At 46.2% G+C, this 24,052-nt stretch overlaps 1 protein-coding gene across 1 annotated transcript in view; it reads right to left on the bottom strand.

The window, feature by feature from the left end:
• LOC307202457 (bMERB domain-containing protein 1) overlaps positions 1-24,052 on the bottom strand; it is a 45,686-nt gene that overhangs the window by 3,374 nt on the left and 18,260 nt on the right. Inside the window, exons 2-5 of the mRNA XM_079952454.1 lie at positions 16,332-16,455; positions 10,701-10,774; positions 3,545-3,659; positions 1,045-1,127 (exon numbers count right to left, since the gene is read on the bottom strand). Coding sequence (XP_079808580.1) covers positions 1,045-1,127; positions 3,545-3,659; positions 10,701-10,774; positions 16,332-16,455 — 396 coding nt within the window. The remainder of the gene's footprint in view (positions 1-1,044; positions 1,128-3,544; positions 3,660-10,700; positions 10,775-16,331; positions 16,456-24,052) is intronic.

The raw sequence follows: 24,052 nt of genomic DNA, 5'->3' as shown, positions 1-24,052 counted from the left end.
TACAGCTCCCAGGGTGTAAAACGATGGGGGTGGAGACGCTCCTTCAGATATACTGGACCAAGGCTGTTTAGGGCTTTAAAGGTCAGCACCAACACTTTGAATTGTGCTCGGAAACGTACTGGGGAGCAATGTAGGTCTTTCAAGACCGGTGTTATATGGTCTCGGCGGCCGTTCCCAGTCACCAGTCTAGCTGCCGCATTCTGGATTAGTTGTAGTTTCCGGGTCACCTTCAAAGGTAGCCCCACGTAGAGCGCATTGCAGTAGTCCAAGCGGGAGATAAGCAGAGCATGCACCACTCTGGCGAGACAGTCGGCAGGCAGATAGGGTCTCAGCCTACGTACCAGATGGAGCTGATAAACAGCTGCCCTGGACACAGATTTGACCTGTGCCTCCATGGACAGCTGTGAGTCCAAAATGACTCCCAGGCTGCGCACCTGGTCCTTCAGGGACACAGTTACCCCATTCAGGACCAGGGAATCCTCCACACCTGCCCGCCTCCTGTCCCCCAAAAACAGTACTTCTGTCTTGTCGGGGTTCAACCTCAATCTGTTAGCCGCCATCCATCCTCCAACCGCCTCCAGACACTCACACAGGACCTTCACCGCCTTCACTGGTTCCGATTTAAAAGAGAGGTAGAGCTGGGTATCATCCGCATACTGATGAACACCCAGCCCAAACCCCCTGATTATTTCTCACAGCAGCTGCATGTAAATGTTGAAAAGCATGGGGGAGAGGACAGAACCCTGAGGCACCCTGCAAGTGAGAGCCCAGTGGTCTGAACACTCATCCCCCACCACCACTTTCTGAACATGGCCCAGGAGGAATATATGGTGTGGATGTGATCTCATGGCACGCCAGCTGCCTTCTTGGAAGGAACAGAAAAAGTGTGCATGCTGGAGATAGAATGGATGCCGTGGAGTCTTCATGGTTTGCATAGAGCTGCTATTCATTCCTTACATTAGCTTTATGCAAACCATGAAGACTCTGCAGCTCGTTGTTAGAGAGAGCTTCGTTAAAGTCTTTGGAAGAGTTTTGAAAACTCACTAGTTGGAGATCGCACGGCTTTGTCTAAGGGTTTCAACTTGATCCGGAGGAACTCCGCCATCTCCTTGTCTTCCTCCTTCTCTCTGTTTCGAAGCAAAAAATAACAAAATTAGCCAGTGGACTTGGGGTGGGTGGGAACCAGCAGCTTTTATTTTTATTTTAATGTAACTGAGAGATGCAATGAAAAGTGATGATCAGCAGAAGTTACACGACAAATAAGGGGAAGCTGACTTGTACTAAGTCCTTGGAAGGTGGTGGACTCTCCTTCATAGCAGGTTTCAAAGCAGTGGCTGGAAGGCCCATTTTTGTCATGGATGGTTTAGCTGAGATTCCTGGATTGCAGCAGATTGGGAGTAGAAGACCCCTGAAGTCCCAACAGAGGCCGATTTAGGGAAGCGTGGCCAGTTTGGCCGCACTGGGCACCAAGCCGAGAGGGCTCCACAGGGGATGTTGCAAGAAAAGACAAACAATGGGGGCATAGCTGTCAACTTTTCCCTTTTCTTGCGAGAAATCCTATTCGGAATAAGGGGAAAGGGGAAAAGTTGACAGTTATTTTTTTTTCTTCAATAATATTTATTCGAATTTTAAGAATTACAAAGAAAGAAAAGAAAAAAGAAAAGTGAAAAGAAAAAAGAAAAGGAAAAGTTGACAGTTATGAATGGGGGGTGCTGGATTTTGGCATCACACAAGGCTCTGCTGAAATTTTAAAAGTCTGCCACTGCTTCTAACTCTATGGTGTTATGATTCTATGCTTCTATGATTTGTCTGTCTAGTTCAACATTGTTCACACTGGCTGGCAGCACTTCTCTGGGGGGTTTTCACGCAAGAGACACTCCCAGGCCAACTTGGAGATGCTGGGGATTGAACCCGAGGCGTGTACTGTGTTATAGGAATTCTAAGGTCTCATAAATATAAATCATAGGTTCATAAATTTAAAAGGCAAACACATACATAAGTATACGGTACAAACTATGTGTCTGAAATAGTACAGGGAGGTACAAACTACGTGTCTGAAATAGTACAGGGAAGCAATCCAGAAACCATTTTTACTCTCCCAAGTTGACCTCAATTGTTTCTCTGCAAGGAGGAAGGAAATGGGAAAAACCTCCCCATTGTCTCTTTGCTCACAAATCCTGTCTTAAGTGTATCTATGTATGAATAGGGTGAGCCTGTGACCTGGATTCAGGAACTGAGTATTAACCATCACAAAAGAATGGCCAGGATGCCCAGGTAAAAGCAATCAGTGACTTATCAGGTATCCTGGCAGACAGGTTTTCTGCTGTAGACTGCCCCTTCATTGATGTATGTATGATGTTTTGGGGGTGGTCTTGAGCTACAGGGGAGGCAATTTTCAAATGTCTGTATAAGAGCTTGCACACCATTGTTCTGGGTTCCTCTCCTCTCCTCCCTCCCTGCATGGGGTGAGCAGGGGACCCTGTTGCAACAGTTTAATAAAGACCAGGCTTACTAGCTGCTTTGCTTCTCAATATTCTCTGGTTGGCCTCTGTTATTTTCTCCTACCAATAGAGAACCTACTTAAGGACTCTCTATGGGCTCTTAGATACCCCATATGGGAAAGGGAGCAGTATTTTTCTTATAACAGCTGCATGTAAATGCTCTCCCACTAAGCTAGGGCCCTTCCCTAAATAAAAATAGGAAGGAAAAGTGTGGAGTGAGAAACCAGTAAAGCACTAGTATAAAAGCAAATAATAACAAGAGTTCAAGGAATTAATATAGGCAGAAACAGAGTCCTAACTTATGGGTCAGAGAGGCCAAAGACTGAGCCTGAGACCTTCTGCATGCAAAGTAGATGCCTTCCACTCAGTCTATGGCCCTTCTTTATCCCACAGTCTTTCTTGCAAATGCAAGGGTGTTATGTACTGAAGTTCTCACCCTGGGCCAGCAGGGGAATACTGTAGATAGTTATGCAAATGAAGGATCGAAAGTGACGTTCAGTGATTGGATAGTTTTAGAAAGTTGCTACAGTAACGTTGTACTGGAGCTCTATATAAGCAGGCTGACTGAGCCCTTCAGCTCAGTTCTGTTCTGGCCTATGAATAAACAAGAGCTGTTTGAAGAATCGCTGTGTCGTCTGATATGTTCACCCACAACTTTACAAAGAGTATATGCGCAAGTGCTCTGCTCAAGCATAGGGGTTCAATGAACAAAGTCTATTGTCTACACGCTCCAGGATTTCAGCTGGCCTGGGAAATATGTTTATCTGGAGATGCTGTGGGGGATCCTTCTGCATGTGGTGGAAGATATGCTCCTCTGCTGAGCTACAGCTTGTGCTTGTTGCTTTTTAACCGTTGCTTTTTCTGTAGTTTTCGTGTTGGGAACCGACTGGCTGTTTAAAGTTCAGGTTGTCAGCTGCCATAGAAGCTTGCATGTCAAAAGGCAGAGTATTGGTTAGTTTGTAAAAGGGCACCACAGGCAAAAAACAAAACAAAACTGAGTCTCCTCCCAGTCTTGGAAACAAGCCATTCTCCCATGCAATTACCTTAATCTCTCTACTTCGGCGTCATCAACAAGGAAGTCTCTTTTCTGCACCAGTTTGTGGATCTTCTGAATCAATTCATCTTCCCTTTGCTTCTGCAATTTTGTCTTCTCTTTTTCTGCTCAAAAGACAGTGAAGGTAAAAAAAAAACAGCAAGAAGAAGGAGCAGATTGCAAGAATACACTTGTTTGAATTTTCTTCGGATTCTGCCCGATTTTGTGCTATAGGGATGGATACACAGTGGGTTTTTTTCCCCAGGGGTGCTTAAGGGCATGCAGTACTGGCACCTTTTTTTTCTAGAAGAAAAGCACTGGTTAAAAGAAGTTTCAAATAAACTTGGCATTTGAAAGGAGTTGTTTATTACCAACTTAATCTCCTGGCCGTTGCCGGCTTCATCTCCTGTTCAAAATTCAGGCAATAAATCTACACACAAACCCCCAGGAACAGGATGGGAACACTTTGTAAGCTGCATTTAAGGAAGTAAATACGTTGTGTACCTTTTGCGACTCGGTTAGAAAACAGCCACCAGGAGAGCTATAAATTACTCTCGGACTCAATAGAGTGTGTTTGTGGCAGGGAGAGGTGTAAATATTTTGCAATGAGGCGCAACGATGCTTTGAATGAAGAAGAAAAAAGGTCACTATTTTGGACGGAAGAACTGGGCACAATCCAAAGGGGTGTTGTGCATAGCTTCCACATGAGCAAGTGCAGTGTTGTACACAATTTCTGTATTGTACACCTCCACTGCTGGAGGCAGTATAATAATATAAGAAGTTCCCTGCTAGATCAGTCCAGTGGCCCATCTAATTCTGCATCTTGCTTTCACAATGGCCAACCAGATGCCGGTGGAAAACTTATGAGCAGCACCTGAGTGCAAGAGGATTTTTCTCTTCTGCAGTTTGTGTGGGAATGTTCAGGGATGCAGGAGAGGATATATACTGTTTCATTATATCCTTTGCAACTTGTGTTAACAAGTTCTACAATTTAGTAGAGTAACATCCCCCTTTTCAACTTGCACAGCGGATGCGTTTGCTCAGGCTCGCTAAAGCCTCTAAAATAAGTTACCTGGTAATTTCCCCTTTAGTCTCTCATAAAAGAAATAGACACAACACAGCCTTCTATAAATGTATTAAAAGAGTTTACTCACTCACTCATTCTGTTCACAGATGGATCCCAGAAGGCAGACTTAAGTTACAAAAGTAATATACCTGGAAACTATCCCATAAGGAGACAGCCCCTTTGTCCTCTCTTGGCTGGAAGCCAAGAAAGAATCTTAGGCTAAGCAGATGTTGCTTCTTTGACGAATGTAGTCAGAGAGAGAGAGAGAGAGAGATGGCGGCCAGTCCTACGCTTTTGTTACCTGTACAGGTGAGGCCACGCCCACCTCTGGTCACATGTAGAGGAAGTCTGTCCCAGCCTAGGAGGAAACAGGAAGTTCCAACTGGCTGGTTCAGACACCCCCTTTTTATGTCCACTCTAGGGATGTTGTACTTGACTGCTCTGTGTTTCACATCCCACAGTTTGCAGCAGTGTTCAGAAGCATCACTCCAGTGGAGAGTAGGACATAGCCATGCCACTGAGCAGCCGCCGACAGCCGTTTCCTCTTTGACTTTGGCTAATCCACTTTCGAAGCCATCAGAGTTGGCAGCCCATCACTGCCTCTTGTGGGATCAAATTCCAAAGTTTTTAACCATGCTGCTGCATGAACTACCCCCTTTCATCTGCCTGCAGCAAAATGTGGTGAAAAGGAGCTGTGAAAAAGAGCTAGAAAGAAACTGGGGTGGAACATGGAGCAGCGATTGCAGCCTCAGAAGCTAACTGCATATTTCCTGCTTTCCTGGGTAGTAGAGACAGGGTACCCTCCACACGCATTTGCATACCCACACACACAGGCTGGAAGCCTTAATGGTACCCATCTGGGGGGGGGGGAACCTGGCTAACCCCCCTGTAGCTTACTGTAGCAGGCCTTATGCCCCACTCCTGTTGGATGCTTCAGTTGCTCCAAATTGAGAGTGGCAGGCCTCTTGGGTTGGCCACTGTGGGAAGAGGATGCCAGCCTAGATGAATATATGGGCTGATCCTGCACACCTCTGGCCCCTCCTACCACTGGCATGTGGCCCCTGGATGATTGCTAAGAAGGGAATGCAGCCCTGGAGTTGAAAAGGGTTCCCTATACCTGGCATAGGCAATTAAATACAGGTGTTACCTTTTTGGTTTAGCCCTATCTATCTAATGTCCGTGTGCTTATGTGAGTGTGTGTGTTCTTATATGTTAATAAAACAGGATCAAACAAATAATTTTAAATGTGGGAATGGTTTACAAAGAAACAGACCGTACTTGCACAATTAATTCCCCTTCCCTTAGTCCCAACTGTATTATATCAGGGGGCACAGAATGAAGAGAATTATGGTTTTCTCTTTCCTTCTTCGTCTACGTCAACACTTCTCTCTCCCCTCTCTAAGGTTTGTAGCCCTGGTTACTACCACACTTCAGGAACCCAAGCTTGCTTAGCAAGGAGAAGCCTGAGCTGCTGTTTTTCCTGAGCAGCTGGTTTTTTCCAGGCTCCAAGATGACACAACCGAACAAATAGTCTCCCAAAACATATCCTTGAGCTCAGTTCACACTGTTCAGCAAAACAGATGACTTCTGGATCTCTCAGGAGACTTTGTTTCTCTGTTAAACGGATACATACAAAGTGGGCAAGCATTTACACGGCAATTTAGTCCATCTCTCTATCTGCTAATTTACACATCATATATGAGCTTTCACATGACCTAAAGGCCACTTCCAGGAATCGTGTGCAAGTTTAGCACCTATCTCTGTGCTATTTGCTTCCGGCGGGAGGCGGGGGAGATGTTTGCAACACCACAGAAATGAGAGCAAAGATTTTGGGATAAATCAGCCTCATATAACTAGCATGCTGAAGTCTACTTCCTAGTTGTTTCCTAGTTCTGCTGGATCTCTCAGCGGCCTTTGATACAATCGACCATAACATCCTTCTGGACCGTCTAGGGGGGCTGGGAGCTGGGGGCACTGTTATACAGTGGTTTCGCTCCTTCCTCCTGGGCCGTGTTCAGAAAGTGGTGGTGGGGGATGAGTGTTCAGACCCCTGGGCCCTCACTTGTGGGGTGCCTCAGGGTTCCGTCCTCTCCCCCATGCTTTTTAACATCTATATGAAGCCGCTGGGAGAGATCATCGGGGGGTTTGGACTGGGTGTTCATCAATATGCAGATGATACCCAGCTCTACCTCTCTTTCAAATCAGAACCAGTGAAGGCGGTGAAGGTCCTGTGTGAGTGCCTGGAGGCGGTTGGAGGATGGATGGCGGCTAATGGATTGAGGTTGAATCCTGACAAGACAGAAGTACTGTTTTTGGGGGACAGGGGGCGGGCTGGTGTGGAGGACTCCCTGGTCCTGAATAGGGTAACTGTGCCCCGGAAGGACCAGGTGCGCAGCCTGGGAGTCATTTTGGACTCACAGCTGTCCATGGAGGTGCAGGTCAATTCTGTATCCAGGGCAGCTGTCTACCAACTCCACCTGGTACGCAGGCTGAGACCCTACCTGCCTGCTGACTGTCTCGCCAGAGTGGTGCATGCTCTAGTTATCTCCCGCTTGGACTACTGCAATGCGCTCTACGTGGGGCTACCTTTGAAGGTGACTCGGAAACTACAACTAATCCAGAATGCGGCAGCTAGACTGGTGACTGGGGGCGGCCGCCGAGACCACATAACACCGGTCTTGAAAGACCTACATTGGCTCCCAGTATGTTTCCGAGCACAATTCAAAGTGCTGGTGTTGACCTTTAAAGCCCTAAACGGCCTCGGCCCAGTATACCTGAAGGAGCGTCTCCACCTCCATCGTTCTGCCCGGACGCTGAGGTCCAGTGCCGAGGGCCTTCTGGCGGTTCCCTCATTGCGAGAAGCAAAGCTACAGGGAACCAGGCAGAGGGCCTTCTCGGTCGTGGCGCCTGACATGTGGAACGCCCTCCCATCAGATGTCAAAGCAATAAATAACTACCTGACATTCAGAAGACATCTTAAGGCAGCCCTGTTCAGGGAAGTTTTTAATCTGTGATATTTTAGTGTATTTTTGGTTTTTATGGAAGCCGCCCAGAGTGGCTGGGGAGACCCAGCCAGATGGGTGGGGTACAAATAATAAATTATTATTATTATTGTCAGGGGCTCAGGAGCAGAGGCACAGGGAAGAGAGGAGATGGAGAGCGAAGGGGAAGAATCCGAGGGGAGCGTAGGAGAAGAGGACAGTGGACCGAGGGATTCCATGAGCCTCTCCAGCGAATCGGAAGATTCACAGAAGGGGGCGCCAGTGGCCAGGGGTAGGGGGTTCCCAAGGGGAACGCCCCAGGAGCAAGGGGGCAGCAGGGACTCCCAGAGCAGTAGTTGGAAATCAGGACCAACTTCCCCACCAGAGCAGAGTGGGGGGGAAGAGTCCCAAGTATCGGGGCCAGTGCATTCCCCACCAGGGAGAGAAGACGAGGCAGGGCTGACCACGCCTCCATCAGAAAGTCGGACAACGGAGGGGAGGTCAGATCCGGCCAGTATCCCGGAAGAGGGAAGCAGTGACCGAAGTAGTGTAACGGTTAGGAGAAAGGTCACTGGGTTGGCGCGAGAGGCATATTCAAATGTACAGGAGCGCGGGACAGCAGAGAATGAGGATTGGGAACCGGGTCCTAAAGCCCGCAGGAGGCAGGGGGAGGAGCTAAGCGACTCAGCGTCGGAAGAGTCCAGAAAGGGCAATGCCCCAGCGGGCAGGAGGACCCAGAGGAGGAGGAAGCAGCAGAAAAGGTGGAGCAGGGCTAGGATCTTAAACTGGTGTCAGAGGGGAGGAGACTCAGACGGGACTTCGCCGATCTAGGGTTTAAGATGTAGGGCTGCGCGCTGCGGCTTTGAAATGGAAATTGAACTTCAATAAAGACTTTTGTACATTACGACAGCCTAGCGTTGGTCCTCTGTGAGCTGGGACCTAGAGGCAGCTCTGACAGTTATTATTATTACTTAATGTATGAAGGGGTTAAGACCAAAGAGTAAGCTGTTCTGCTGGGCTTAGCTAGGTCACACCCCCTCACCTTGGAAGGAAGGGTAACCAAACTCTTTGTTCTCTCTCTCCCACCATGTGAACTGCCAGAAAGGATGTCTAAGCTGGATGCTCCAAGCTTAGACCGCATGACTTTAGAAAACCATCTTTGTGTTTCTGTACAAATAATTCATAAACATTTACCATTGTGAAACCAGAGTTGTGCTGCTTGTCTTTTCTTGCTGATGCATGGAAGAGCACATGAAGCTGATCTTTGAAGAGTTTGCAAATAAACCATTTTTAACTACCAAATATGTGATCTCTTTACATGCTAAGAGAAGTGGGGAACTCTGCAAAAAACTTGGAAGGGGATATTGTAAAGGTGTAACACGGGTGGCACTGTGGAGACGCGGGTGGTGCTGAGGGTTAAACCACAGAGCCTAGGGCTTGCTGATCAGAAGGTCAGCGGTTCGAATCCCTGCAACAGGGTGAGCTCCTGTTGCTCGGTCCCTGCTCCTGCCAACCTAGCAATTCAAAAGCATGTCAAAGTGCAAGTAGATAAGTAGGTACCGCTCTGGCGGGAAGGTAAACGGCGTTTCCGTGCGCTGCTCTGGTTCGCCAGAAGCAGCTTAGTCATGCTGGCCACATGACCCGGAAGCTGTATAAAGCGAGATGAGCGCCACAACCCCAGAGTCGGTTACGACTGGACCTAAGGGTCAGGGGTCCCTTTACCTAACAGACTAGATTTCCATACTTTACTTTGCTGCATGTTTTGTGATTTTAAATTTCTGCTGGGGTTCTCTCACCAAAGAGTACTTGCCCTAAACCTGGATCCCAGGCATCTGGGGAATTCTCCATTATTTCTTTTTTAACCACACCTATAGCATTTTCTGTTTTAAAACAATTACAATTAAAAATAATAATAACAAAAGTTGTTCTTTATTCTGTTATATTTCCCAAAGTGGCTTTTAGGTTGTTTGAAAACTCAAGTGTAATGTGCAAATCCCAAAAACAGAATAAATGGCCATGTGAATGCAGCCGCTGTTTATCTTTCTATTTTAAAGTGGAAGGATGTTACTGGTTTTTTGCTGTGTATGTGTATCTGTTACACTAGCACAGTAAAACTATAAATGCACACAGCTTCTGACTGTGCGTATCTGGTTTTATATATGTGAACGATAACCACACCGCCACTGCTGAATGTATTAATCAAGCCTACAAAGCATTTTTTTAAAAATGTTGCTTTGATGCGCAGTCTCTGTTACTGATGCATCACCCCACTCTCTAGTCCCAGCTTTACAGCACAATGCTGCCTTGATTAATTAGAACAGGTGACAACTGCTATTCCTACAGCCTTATCTTCATATCCTTCAGCGTTTCACAGATGGAAACAGAGCCAAGCTTGTAATAAATAATCACCATCCTTAACATTTGTATAGCACTCTGGGTCTTCAGAGCACTTTGCTTGCATTGCAATGCTTTCAAAAACCATGTAAGGGAGGGCTGCAGTATTATTCCCCATTTTGCAGGTGGGAGGACTAAGTCTGAGAGACGGAGGGCTTTTTTAAGGCCTCCTAGTGAGTTTGTGGCAAGAAACAAGGTCTGAACTGGGGAACTCCTGGTCCATAGCTCAGATTGCAAGTTGGTTGATGGCGGATGCACCAGAGCAAGATAGAATTTGGGGGCCTTTGTTCATTGGGGTGTTATTGTTTGTTTGTTTGTTTGTTTGTTTGTTTGTTTGTTTGTTTGAAATGCAAGCAAATATTTGCTGGAAGTGCAACAGCAGGGATCATTCAGTGTGCAATTTATGGGTTAATTCTGTTAAAGTTAACTAGCCAGGGGGATGGATGGATGGATGGAGGCATTGCTTAGCAACCAAGCAGAGTGAGGTAGTGCATGCTCTGATTGGCTGTGTAGTTCTGAGGTAATTTTGCTCTGTATGTTTGGTTGAATGTCACCATGCTATGTACAAAGCCTGAACTAAGAAAAACGGAACCTTTGTTCTCTTCTCCTCAAATTATACTCTGCTTGGTTCAGTTTTCTCAGTAAAGGGGTATCAAGACTTTTCTCTTTGGACTCCCTCTGTGTTATTTAAGTGACTTTGCTAACAATATTCACAATGAAAATACCTGGGATTGCCACTAAATTCTGCAGCTCTTTCTTCAAATTCATGATGTCCTTACATAACTGGATATCATCCATCCTAGAAAAACAGAAAAAAAAATCAGGGTGGGGAACATAATATGTGTTACTTACATCTTCCTGCGGAATCAGTTTGATTAGTGAATATTGTTTCTATATATATTTATTTATTTAATGTTTATTTATTTCCCTTTTGAGGTTGTTTTTATTAAAGGATTTTCATACTTAGCAAGGGTACCTACAACCCTTTTTTCCAGTTCATAGAGTCCTTTCTACAGGTCAGTTACATTCAGCGTTTATGTTTATTAAAAATATGTTCAAAAGCATGTAAGAAATAGGAAAAAAGGAAGGAAAAAATGCAATTGAATAAATAGAAACATTAATATGCAAGAAGAAGAAGAAAGAAAGTAAAATTTTTGGTTACTACGTTCACAATCAAGAAGAAGAATTGTTCGGCTTAGAGGTTAATAACATGTTCCATTTACAGTTCACAAACTCCAGTTCTGATATATATATGGTTAAGCGCTTAAGGTCTTGGGTTTTTTTGCGGTTTTTAAATTCACTTTGAGGCATTTCAGAGCAAAAGGCAATGAATAAATATAATAAATAATAATCTATTGAGTTTCTGCCTTCCTTCTTTTCCTCTCATACAACTTGTAAGCTTAGTCATGACTGTGTATTCATACATTTTGGCATCATATTCTGTTGTTGCTGAGATCAGAATCCTTTTCCTGCAATCATACAAGAGATTAATTCTCTTTGCTGCAGAGGAGTTTTTTCTGTGTGCTTGTCAATAAAAAATAATGCAGGTTCTCGGTTGATTTGTATTTTTGTTCTAAGATGGTGCTTGCTGTCTGTTGGTTGTTGTTTTTTACTGTACTTATATGAAAAATATCTTTTTAGCAGTGTAATCCAAAGGTCACAGTTCCCACAGATGCCAGGGTAGCTGCCATGACCTCCTAGGATGCCCACAAAAGGTCTCCATAATGATATCCTCCTGAGAATTGGTTTGCTCTTCCTGATCAGTTCCTCTTTGGGTAGACTCAGCCACTCACACCTCCATGGCAGCCATTTTGTGCATGACTGGCACAAGGCGGTGGGGTGCTGACCCGTCAACCTCATTCTGCCCTCAGCCACACACCACCTGCCTGGCTTCCTGCTTACAAAACCAGTCCTGGCTATCCGCTTCCAACTTTTTAGTCTCAATGCTGCCCTTATGGAACTCAGCAGGGAGGAGGATGGGGACAAACTTAGAATTGGTTGATTGGCTCTGGCGCCACCTACTGTTAGGCTCCTTGTTGTCCCTCCAACCAGTCTCAGCTGCCACTACTATGTGCTCCACACATAGACCTCTCTATCCACCACAAAGGAGGAAATCTGTGCTGTCCTACGGCTCCCGCAATGCCTTCCCAGGGAGCAAAGGATTGCAGCCCAGCTTAGAATTCTTAGGTTTCCTCTCTGGGGCTCTTGCTTGGTTCCTTCTGATCACAGAACCGGCTTTACACAGACACATAGCTGTCAACGTTTCCCCTTTTTTTTAAGGGAAATTCCCTTATTCCAAATAGGATTCCTCACAAGAAAAGGGAAAAGTTGACAGCTATGCGCACACACACACACACACACACACACACACACACACAGGCGTCATTGCATTAAACGGCAGCACCTTTTCCTTTAATTAACCATCTTAAAATGTTGCTTCTCTCTGGGGGGTGGGGAGGAACCAATATTAAACACATGCTCAGCAATAAGCAAATTGCCTATTATGTTCTGTGCAACAGCACTTTGAGAAATGGGATTCATATCATGAGAACGATTGTCTTTGAGGGAAATTACAGTGTTAATTAGAAGGCAACAGTTTTCCTGGAGAAGAAGGAACACTGGAAATGGGGAAGATCCTTGAGCCAGCACTGCCAGGCATCTCTCTAGTGAAGTCACCGGACTATGAGAAGACCAGTAAAGTATGTGATCTAGAATCACACTTCTGGTGGCACAGTCTGGAGGTGCTGGTATCTGCAGGAGTTTTCACATCAGTGCAGACTCAACTCATCAAGTGTTGGTGCTGACCTTTAAAACCCTAAACGGCCTTGGCCCAGTATACCTGAAGGAGCGTCTCCACCTCCATCATTCAGCCCAAACACTGAGGTGCAGCACCAAGGGCCTTCTGGTGGTTCCCTCCCTGCGAGAAGTGAGGTTACAGGAACCAGGCAGAGGGCCTTCTCAGTAGTGGCGCCCGCCCTTTGGAACACCCTCCCATCAGATGTCAAGGAAATAAACAACTATCTGACTTTTAGAAGATATCTGAAGGCAGCTCTGTTTAGGGAAGTTTTTTTATGTTTCATGTTTTATCGTGTTTTTAATATTCTTCTGGGAGCCACCCAGAGTGGCTGGGACAACCCAATCAGATGGACAGCATATTATTATTACTATAATTATAATTATCAAGGAATGCACCATCTGTAGCCTGCAGAGATGGGTACAGACCCCTTTGCCTGAGGTGTGTACATGGGTCACTGGACTTCAGGGAACAGGGCTGGCCCTGATGCTCCCCCCCCTCTCTCTTTCTCTTTCTCTCCCCCCCTCCCTCTCCCTCTCTCTCTCTCTCTCTCTCTCTCTCTCACCTCTCTACACAGATCCGCTGTCTATATAAGATTTCTCAGAGCAACATTTCCAGGGCCCTGTTAATATTTATGAAAGTATTTCAGACCAAGCAGGGGGGTCATCTTGGTTCTCTGCAGAGGGGAGGCAAGAGGGCAACTGGAAGAAGAAACCGCTCTCTAATTGCAAGCAGCCAGAGGAGGACACGGACTAATTGCCTTCTCTGGCCAGCAGACAAAATGGTTGGGCCGCCTGCTAGGCACTTGATTACTAGTGCAAAGTCGGGTCTCTCTACATGCTCTGCAACATGAGATATAATTGCTCCTGAGATTATGAAGCAGCACACTTGGTAGCTATTATTAACTGACTTAAGAAATGAAATGCCTCTCTGGGGAATGGATACTGGATATTGTGAGGAACAGGGGATCTGCTGGTGCCAAGCAGTGAGATCTCAAGTCTCCAAATAGAGATTATTAATATATTATTATTATTATTATTATTATTATTATTATTATTATTATATGCTACCCATCGGACTGGGTTGCCCCAGCCACTCTGGGCAGCTCCCAACATTAAAAACTCAATAAAACATCAAACATTAATACTCCAGATGTAGAGCATCACATGCTAAGCACAGGGGTTGCTAATGTGGAGTCCTCCAGAGATTGTTGGACTACAACTCCCATCAGCCCCAGCCATGGAATTTGCCATCTAGCAATATCTGAAGGGACGCGAGTGCCGCTGTGGTCTAAACCACTGAGCCTTGGGCTTGCCAATCAGAAGGTTGGCGGTTTGAATCCCCGTGACAGGGTGAGCTCCCGTTGCTCTGTCCCAGCTCCTGCCAACCTAGCAGTTCAAAAGCACGTCAAAGTGCAAGTAGATAAATAAGTACTGTTCCGGCGGGAAGGTAAATGGCATTTTCGTGCGCTGCCCTGGTGTCGGTGTTCCGTTGCACCAGGAGCGGCTTAGTCACGCTGGCCACATGACCCGGAAAAACTGTCTGCGGAGCGAACAAATGCCACCTCCCTCGGCCTGTAAAGCGAGATGAGCGCCACAACCCCAGAGTCGTTTGTGACTGGACTTAACTGTCAGGGGTCCCTTTACTTTTACCTTTTAATATATGGAGGGCACAAAGACTACCCTTGGTTTAGAGTACAGCCTAATTGGAATGAATAGGATTCAAGACAGTAACGTCCCATTGATTTAATTGGGTCTATTCTTAGGCCACATTCGAACTGTATGTTTAAAGAACAAGCATACTACTTTTAAACAGTCATGACTTCCCCCAAGTTATATGGAAGTTGTAGTTTAATAGTTTTCAGAGTTGTTAAGAGACTCCTGTTCCCCTCACAGAGTTACAACTGCCAGTGGGAGGCATCATTTCCCAGTTTGCCTCAAGCGGCAAAATGTTCCTGGGAAGATGAATTAGGGGGGAAGAAGGCAAAGCCCCAGTCAAACAGGAGAGGTTTGCCAAAGCTCTCCCAGCGGCGGCCTTCACATCTTCCCACCTGATCAGTGATAAATAGCGCCGAGCGAAGCTTCCATTGTGAACACTGGGGAAATTAAAAGGGCAAACTGGAAACGAAAAACAAACAGGCCGAGGGAGGAAAAGTCAATGAACAAAGCACGATAGACAGATGGCTCCCTACGTAGCCTTTTCTACAGGGGAGAAAAACATTTTGATTGCAAATGTTCTGCACTATTCGAGATGCAAAACGTCAGGGGGAAAATTCAGTGCTCATAAGGCATGGATTTGACTCTGACTCACTGGGTCTAGATGGAATTTGACAAGACAGGTGTTTACTTGACTGTACAGTACCAGGTCTGGGTGGCTCCTAATCCTGCTCTTGCTCCTAAAGGTGCGATTGCTCCTAACTACTATTTTGATCGTGACATACTTAATGGCTGTGCTGACAAGGCCCATCATTTCCAGAAGCTTTTAATCCCTTGCTGTAAATTTGCTACAGGCTTGAAACTCGGCTTCCCTGATTGACGTTGTAATAGGAGGAGATTGCTCAGGGCAAGAAATGATAAGGGCAGGCCTGGTGCCAGTCGGCTTGGGCAATGGCTGAGGGGCCCAGGTGCTAGAAGGTCACCTCCTGGGCCTGACTGAGAAGCTCCACCCACCACCCTCGCCTAGAGCCCCTGAGTGCCTATTTTAGTGGTAGATTGGCAGCTGAGCCACTAGTGAATGGGACTGAAGCTTGGCTGCCATCTGTGGGGGCTGGCTGCCATCTTTATTTACCCAGAATTCCAATGCCTCAGCCTTTAGATCTTTAACAGGGGTGCCCAAAGTGTGGGAGGTCAATGGCGTACACTTACACTTAATTGTAATACAATAAAATACAATATAAGGAATAAAAGTTTAAAATCATGCATCATTGCTACAACAGAAGAATTACTGAGCGGATTTTAAAATTCCGTATATTAGTTGCCTAATAAAAATTAGCTATACAAAATTATGCGTGCCCATCTCTAACACTTTCCAGTTTTTCAACTCTTCTCTTTTGCAGGACTTCAGTTCCTCAAATCTCTGGTTGGATCTACATTGATCTTCTAAACATGATTAAATTGAACATTCTATAAGGTCCAATGGCAATTTCCCTTCGTCAGTGGCTCAGTGCTCTGCAGCGCCCTCTGGTGTCACATTGTAATAATGCATTTTAATGTGATAAACGACGAGTGTAGATCCATTCTCTGACTCCACAACTTCCTTCCACTAACTACCCCATCTTCTGGTTGGACTTATATTCAGTATTTCCACTCCTCCTGGCCTTTTAGTCAATCAGAAAGAGGACAGAGTCCTGGTTATGTTTCTACGTCCTGTGAATTTTCAGATTCCTAGGATGAGCTTTTGACCTTCCCATGCAGAACTTTTCCCCATGTACTTTTAACCTTCTTGTGAATTTTGGACCAGCTTGCCATTGACTCTGGCTCCATCCACTGTTTGGGCTCCCTGCCTTCCACCTCACCAGTCCCAATGGGTACCACCCATCACTGAGAAAAAACTATTTACTTACATAAACCTGAGCTCCGATTCTCTCCTGACTAAGACTTCCCGAAGTCTCTGGATCTTTGCCATCTCCAGTTCTATCTCCTCGGGCATCATGGTAGTTTCAGCCATTGAAATGATGTCAAGCTGATCTGTACAGGATTTAAGACAGACAGGAAATAAATGAGGGTTTGCTCCTGTAGGCTTAAGAGTCTTAAATAAAAGAAGACAGAACAAATCACAGGGAGTTCTTCCATCTTTGGGAAGAGTCACATACGTTAGATAGAGAGGCTTGAATGTGTTCAGGGGTTCTGTTATGATATCATAAGCCTTCCCATTTACCTATAAATAAGCTGAATATTCTCAAACTGTATAGCTATAGTGTATGGCTATAGGGTATAGCTATATCAAGCGGGAGCTGCAATGCTTTTGTTTAGGGTTGCAGCCAGCCATGCCCTCTCGCAGGAGACTCCATTCCATTACCATTCTTCATCTTTCATTCCCCCTAAAAGAGATGGCATTCAAAGCCCACTGAGCCTGTTCAGTCCTCTTTGGGTTGTTGTTGTTGTTTTGTAGCTTCTCCCTCCCTCATTTTCCCCTTAAACATTTTGGGCAGTTTGGCAGATCTTGGTTTTCTGCTGAGCCTGCTGAACCTGCTGAGCTCCACAGGGAGCTACAGTCAGATCCTGCAGCTTCTCACATACACAGGGCCAGAGATAGCCACTGTGGTTCCTTCATCATTTTACACAGCACGGAGGGGAAAACATCTCAGATCAGCTGCGTAGCTACTTCCATCTCAGTGATCATGAAACAATAACCTCACTTCAACTTTCATGGTTTGGCTAAGTACTTCCCATTTCAAATACAAACTCACTTTTCTAGTTTTCTTCCTTTTTAAATGAAATTATTCAGTAGCTTGCTTAAAAGCATATTTTTGCACCAGTATTCCAGAGGAAGGTTGTGGAGCAATAAAGTATTTGTGAACACGGATTGCATTAAGACGGAGACCTCGGAGTTCAGCAATAATTTATGTGATGGCACAGCAACCCGTAGAAGGATCACAGGTTAAAAGCAGATGAGAGGAGAACCAGATGGTACAAGCTTTAAAACAACATCATTAGTGGAAATGGAAATCGTCACAATGGGCAGGAACATTCACTGGGGCTGCACAATAATATCACCTTGGATATATATATATATAAATACATAGGTATACATGAGAATGGGAGAGAGGGAAGTCACCGATTTCACAACAGCAGAGGTCAAAAGGGGCCACCTCAGATTCTACCTTTTGCTGGGTCAAGTGATTTTGCTACCCTAAAAATTTCTGTTGCAGCCCATTCCATCTCCCTGCATGTCACTGTGGGAAGCAGAGTCCAGCTGGAGCAGACCAAAGGTCCATAGAGTCAAGTGAGCTCTCACACAACCTTTCTGTACACTATCTAGACAAGTAAGCAGCAGAGTTCTAGGGTACATTTGGGCCAGGCAGAAATACTCCAGGGGGATGAGAAGCAGGACCAGTGAAGGGGGTGGCTAGGGAAGAGGCATGACCTGGGAAGAGGGCCAGATAGAGAGACCTAGTTGGCCCCAGGTCTGATATTCCCTATCTGTCAAGATGCTGTCAGCAGCTTCCGGCTGGTTGCCTAGGAATTATAAAGACAAGGAAAAGTTTCTTAGCATCCTTCTTTATTTCAGTCTTTGCACAGAGAGGCTATAGAACCCAGCCTTTTGGATAAGGCCATTGTCCTGAGTGAATCTCCACCCCTCGTCTCTCCCACTTCCTCATTCATCACTCTCATTGTCTCTTCTACAGGTGCTGCTACGTGCCCTCTGTCTTTAAGGCCTTTGCTCTCCTACTTTTAAGGCTCGCCGGGTTCTGGGAGATGGAGGGTCTGGAATGCTTTCTAATGACGTGTCAGCCGGGTGTTGTTCTGGCTCTCCCATGATTTCCCAACTTTCCCCCTCATCTGCCTCTGAGCTGTGACCTCCCTCAAAGCCCTGCTGTAAATCTATCCTGTCTTCCTCCTCCTTGGAGGGGTCAGGATGGGGAGGTGGTCTCCACCATTCCTCCTCTGCCCAGTCCCTATCTTTGTTCTACAGCAGCAGTTCTCAACCTGTGGGTCCCCAGATGTTGTTGGACTACAACTCCCATCATCCCTAAACTCTGGCCTTACTAGCTCGGGGTGATGGGAGTTGTAGTTCAACCATATCTGGGGACCCACAGGTTGAGAAAGGCTGTTCTACAGCATTCCTGAGGAGAAGGGCTGTAGATCATCGGCTACAGAAGGTCCCTGGTTCAATTCCTGGCATCCCCAGGTTGGGTTGTGAGGGCATTCCTTCCTAAAGCCCTGGAGAGCCAGCATGGACAATAGGGATCTAGATGGACCAAGGGTCTGATTTAGAAAAGGCATCTTCAGTTGCCGTTGTTGTTGTTTACATTTGCATACCACCCTTCATCCAAAAATCTCAAGGTGGTTCACAGCATAAAAACACAAGAGGGCAGTGGCGTAGCGTGGGGGGTGTAGGGGGGGCCGGCCGCACCGGGCGCAACATCTGGGGGTTAGGGTTAGGAGGCGCAAATCTACGGGTTAGGGGGCGCAAATCCATGGGTTTGTTGTTGTTGTTTAGTCGTTTAGTCGTGTCCGACTCTTCGTGACCCCATGGACCAGAGCACGCCAGGCACTCCTGTCTTCCACTGCCTCCCGCAGTTTGGTCAGACTCATGTTTGTAGCTTCGAAGACACTATCCAACCATCTCGTCCTCTGTCGTCCCCTTCTCCTTGTGCCCTCCATCTTTCCCAACATCAGGGTCTTTTCCAGGGAGTCTTCTCTTCTCATGAGGTGGCCAAAGTATTGGAGCCTCAGCTTCACGATCTGTCCTTCCAGTGAGCACTCAGGGCTGATTTCCTTCAGAATGGATCGGTTTGTTCTTCTTGCAGTCCATGGGACTCTCAAGAGTCTCCTCCAGCACCATAATTCAAAGGAATCAATTCTTCGGCGATCTGCCTTCTTTATGGTCCAGCTCTCGCTTCCATACATCACTACTGGGAAAACCATAGCTTTTACTATACGGACCTTTGTTGGCAAGGTGATGTCTCTACTTTTTAAGATGCTGTCTAGGTTTAGGGGGTGCAAATTACTTGCCTTGCCCCGGGTGCTGACAACCCACGCTACGCCACTGCAAGAGGGGGAAAATGTGTAATAAAAACAAGAACAAATAAACCAATACCCCCCAAACTCATTTAAGAGGGGTATAAGATGTTAACCAGCCCAAGGCCTGGTTGAAGAGGAACATTTTTGCCTGGTGCTTAAAGGTGTCTAATGAAGGCCCCAGCCAAACCTCCCTGGGGAGAGCATTTCACAAATGAGGAGCCACCACAGAGTAGGCCCGTTCTTGTGTTGCCACCCTCCAAACCTCTTGTGGAGGAGGCACACAAAGAAGAGATTCTGAGGATTATTGCAGGGTGCAGGTAGGTTGAAGTGATGTTCATGAATTTATAAACCTGACCGTTGTGCCATGCAAAACTGGGAAAATATTGCCTTTTCCCTTGCCTTGCTTGGTTTAGCTGCAAGCTAATTTCTAGAGAAGAATTTTGTAAAGGCTTTTTCAGGTGTCTGGGTTGTCTTTGTTAATGCTAAAATAAATTCTGTAAAGGAAGTCCCCAGCTGTCAAAATACTCTGCCTTGCGGACTGAAGATAATAAACCAAAATACACAACAAAGAGGTTTGTGGCACCTTAAAGGCTAAGTAATGTATTATAACGTAAGCTTTCATAGACTCAAACCCATTTTGACAGATGCATGGAATGAAGCATTAGTTGGCAGGTATATAAAGTAGAAAATTGTAAGGTGGAAGTAGAATAGCAATGATATGCAAACATTACTGTAATGAATGTATGGGGGTTGCTCGTGCGTAAGTTGCCACCACACCTGGCTAGGTAGCCTGGTTAAACCTTTCCTGACTGGACAGCCCTTCACTTCGTGACTGTTCAGTCGCTAGCAGAATCCGTCAGTGGGCGTTTCTTAAACTTCTTCCAGCACAAAAGCTCTTTGACGCTAAGTCTACGCCTACTTTCCCTGCACAGAAGTCTTCTGCGCAGGGTGGGTGTGGGCAGAGGAGGACCTGTGCTCTCCCCGCTGGTCTCCAGCGAAGAGTCCTGGAGACCCCTCTCCGATTCCCCCAACTGCCCCCCTTTATCCCTGGTGTTACGCTGATTTCCTTCCCCAGCCGATGAGTTCCCTCTCTCCCTGCTTGGCCCTTTCGGCATCGCTTGGGAGCCCTGCCTCCACTTCTGGCTCCGATGTCAGTTCCATGACAATTACAGTCAGTAATAATTAGAAATGAGAGGTTGTCACACCCCAAACCATCTTGGTAAGCCTTCCTCACTTCTATGCTTTCCTGAAAGCCTGATGACATTTTATCTCCCCATAGTCTGGGACTTTCAGAGTGATTTTGTAAACAGACTGCATTTGGATTTCTCAGGATACTGCCAAAGATAATGAATTGGTGTCTAATGGACTGGAATTAATTCTTCCTCTCAACAAAAAGATCGATTGCTGTCTTTGGGGCAGTTGACTTGAATTAGGGCAGTGTGGGGGTAGAGGGAAGAGAATCTAAGTTTCTTTCCATTGCAGGTTTTGGAACAGTTGTTGAGGATTGTATTATTGGGAGGAACAGGATAGGTGGCCTGGAAACCTCTGCTGAAAAACCTCCACAGATGTTGAGCTCAAGTGAAATGCATGCACACAAATTCACTCCTTCAGCCCTGAAAATTTGGGGGAGCAACAAGTCAGCCTGGCCCTCATTCTAAGCCACACGAGGCGAGGTTCAGTCAACAGACAGACAGCAGTTTAGAAGGGAGCCAAGATTGTCCCAGTCCAGGTTTGCTGCCTTGGGACGAAACTATGGAATTTAAGCACAACGCGACAATTTAGTGTTCCCCAACTGAATGTGGTCCTCAAGCTTTGGTTCTGCACATGAGCTTCTCAGCTGTGGTCTATAAAAGCACCGACTGACGGCGCTGCTGTTGACATTTCCCAAATTCCTTTCTGCCTTTCTCATTAAATGGTCCATGTTACCCACTAACTCTTGCCGCCTCCCTCATGGGGAAATTCTGACACTCTAATTATTCCTCGCCTGCTGTGTCTGTCAATTTTTAACAGCTCTACTTGGCTAAGTGTTTAATCACACAGTCCATGAGCATCACACTTTACCTCTCTCCCGCTCCCAACCCACCAAAGGGGGAGGGGGAGCGAGCTTTTTAGTTTTTCTCATGTGCAACAAATAAATGACCTTGTTCCGGCCTTCAGTAACAAACCGTACCATAATTTCATCTGTTACTTCCTATGATTACATTTCAAAGAGACGAGGGAACCTACATTTCCTTTAATGCAAGAACCCCAATGCCTCTTTGCATCTCATTCTGGGTTGCCCTATGCCAGGGTTTGCCAAACTTGGATCTCCAGCTGTTGTTGGACTACAACTCCCATCATCCCTAGCTAGCAGGGCCAGTGGTCAGAGTGTGGTGTTGTTCAGGTTCTGCTTGCAGGTTTCCCATAAGGATCTGGTTGGTCACTGCAAGAACAAGATGCTGGAATAGATGGACCTTTGGCCTCATCCAGCAATCACTTCTTATGCTTTTACAAGCTCCAGTCCTCAGCATGTCCAGTTTGTCCTGGAAAAGATGCCTGAAAGTCACTGCTATTCAGTGTAGACAGACAATTCTGAGATAGATGTGTTGGTCAGTATTCAGCTGCTTACGAGGTTCCGAGGTCTGTGCAACATCATCCTTTGCATTATAGTCTTGGTGAGGAAATTGGTAGCCCTGAGAATCAGGCCTTAATATCATTTACTCTAAATATTCAATTAAATCTGTTTCTGCCAGCTTAACTAACAAAATGCCTTTGTAGAAGTCTTCAAAGAACAAAGTACAGCCTAGTGCAAAAAGAAGCATGCAAAGTCTCGTTGCTTTCTGTGGTCTTAACTGCATTCAAATGGGTGCTTGGATTTCAGTAGTGCCATTTTAATCATGACATCTCCCCGGGTATCAGGTTTTCCATGCTTGATTTAGCTGCTGCCTATTCCTTTCAGGGGACGCAGGTGGTGCTGTGGGTTAAACCACAGAGCCTAGGGCTTGCCGATCAGAAGGTCGGCGATTCGAGTCCCCGCGACGGGGTGAGCTCCTGTTGCTCGGTCCCTGCTCCTGCCAAACTAGCAGTTCAAAAGCATGTCAAAGTGCAAGTAGATCAATAGGTACCACTCTGGTGAGAAGGTAAATGGCGTTTCCATGTGCTGCTCTGGTTTGCCAGAAGCGGCTTAGTCATGCTGGCCACATGACCCGGAAGCTGTACGCCGGCTCCCTTGGCCAGTAAAGCGAGATGAGCGCCGCAACTCCAGAGTCGGCCACGACTGGACCTAATGGTCAGGGGTCTCTTTACCTTTACCTATTCCTCTCTCACAGGAAGATTGGAAGCAGCCATATGCTGAGTCAATTGGTTTTGCAGGGATACAGACAAGGATGTCTTCCTACCTTGGGCCTGGAGAGCTCAGGGATCAAACCTGCGACCAGGTGCTCTACCACTGATCCAAGCCCCTTCCAGGATCTTCAGTCTTCTGTTTTTTATAACAGCCTGGTTCTCTCTTCCCACCCCCAAAATCCTAGTCTCACAGAACACCTCACCACCCCAGTAATTCTCAATCCTCCTCAACGCAGCATTCAAACACAATACAATCACAGGGGAGTCTTTGCAAAAGCGAGCCAACTTCATATCAGCCACTGGATATTCTCAGCCATCTCTGCAGCAGCTGGATAAATAATTCTAGATGACTGTGCCAAACCCAACAAAGACCCAAGCAAGGCTGCTATGGAGATTTCCTTTCAAGAGCTGGTGCATGAAACACTCCTAGGCAGGCCAGTAATTAAATAGTTTGAGCGGTTGTTGGGGTTTTTTCCAAAGAAGCTTGGAAGATGGAGATTAAACACAAGGCTGCTGTCCTTGGATGCATTTATTTATTTTTAATATTACATTTATTTCCAAGGATCTGAAGGTGGCTAAATTGGTTCTCCTGGGATGGTTATATAAGTTCTCAGTTTCAATGCGGCATGCTCCTGAACAAGTATCAGGGTGGACATACAGTGGTACCTCAGGTTACAGATGCTTCAGGTTACAGACTCCGCTAACCCAGAAATAGTACCTCGGGTTAAGAACTTTGCTTCAGGATTAGAACAGAAATTGTGCGGCAGTGGTACAGCAGCAGCGGGAGCCCCCACTAGCTAATGTGGTACCTCAGGTTAAGAACAGTTTCAGGTTAAGAACAGATCTCCAGAACGAATTAAGTTCTTAACCCGAGGTACCACTGTACTGCTACTTTTCCAATCCACACAGGTCTTAGAACTTCTGTTGTCCCAGACTGGAAGAAGCACATCTCTCCAGATGGCAATAATGAGGAAACACAGTGGAAGCATCACAGAACAACTAACAAAACAGAATGATGTGTGGATGCTCCATTAACATGCTAGAATTGTATCAATAAAAGGGACACGGGTGGCGCTGTGGGTTAAACCATAGAGCCTAGGACTTGCTGATCAGAAGGTTGGCGGTTCAAATCCCCGCGACGGGATGAGCTCCCGTTGCTCGGTCCCTGCTCCTGCCGACCTAGCAGTTCAAAGTGCAAGTAGATAAATAGGTACCGCTCCAGCGGGAAGGTAAACAGTGTTTCCGTGCACTGCTCTGGTTCACCAGAAGCAGC

This window comes from Podarcis cretensis, assembly GCF_951804945.1.
Source record: "Podarcis cretensis genome assembly, chromosome: 14".
Classification (NCBI taxonomy): domain Eukaryota; kingdom Metazoa; phylum Chordata; class Lepidosauria; order Squamata; family Lacertidae; genus Podarcis; species Podarcis cretensis.
This window is presented reverse-complemented; position numbering and strand designations above follow the sequence as displayed.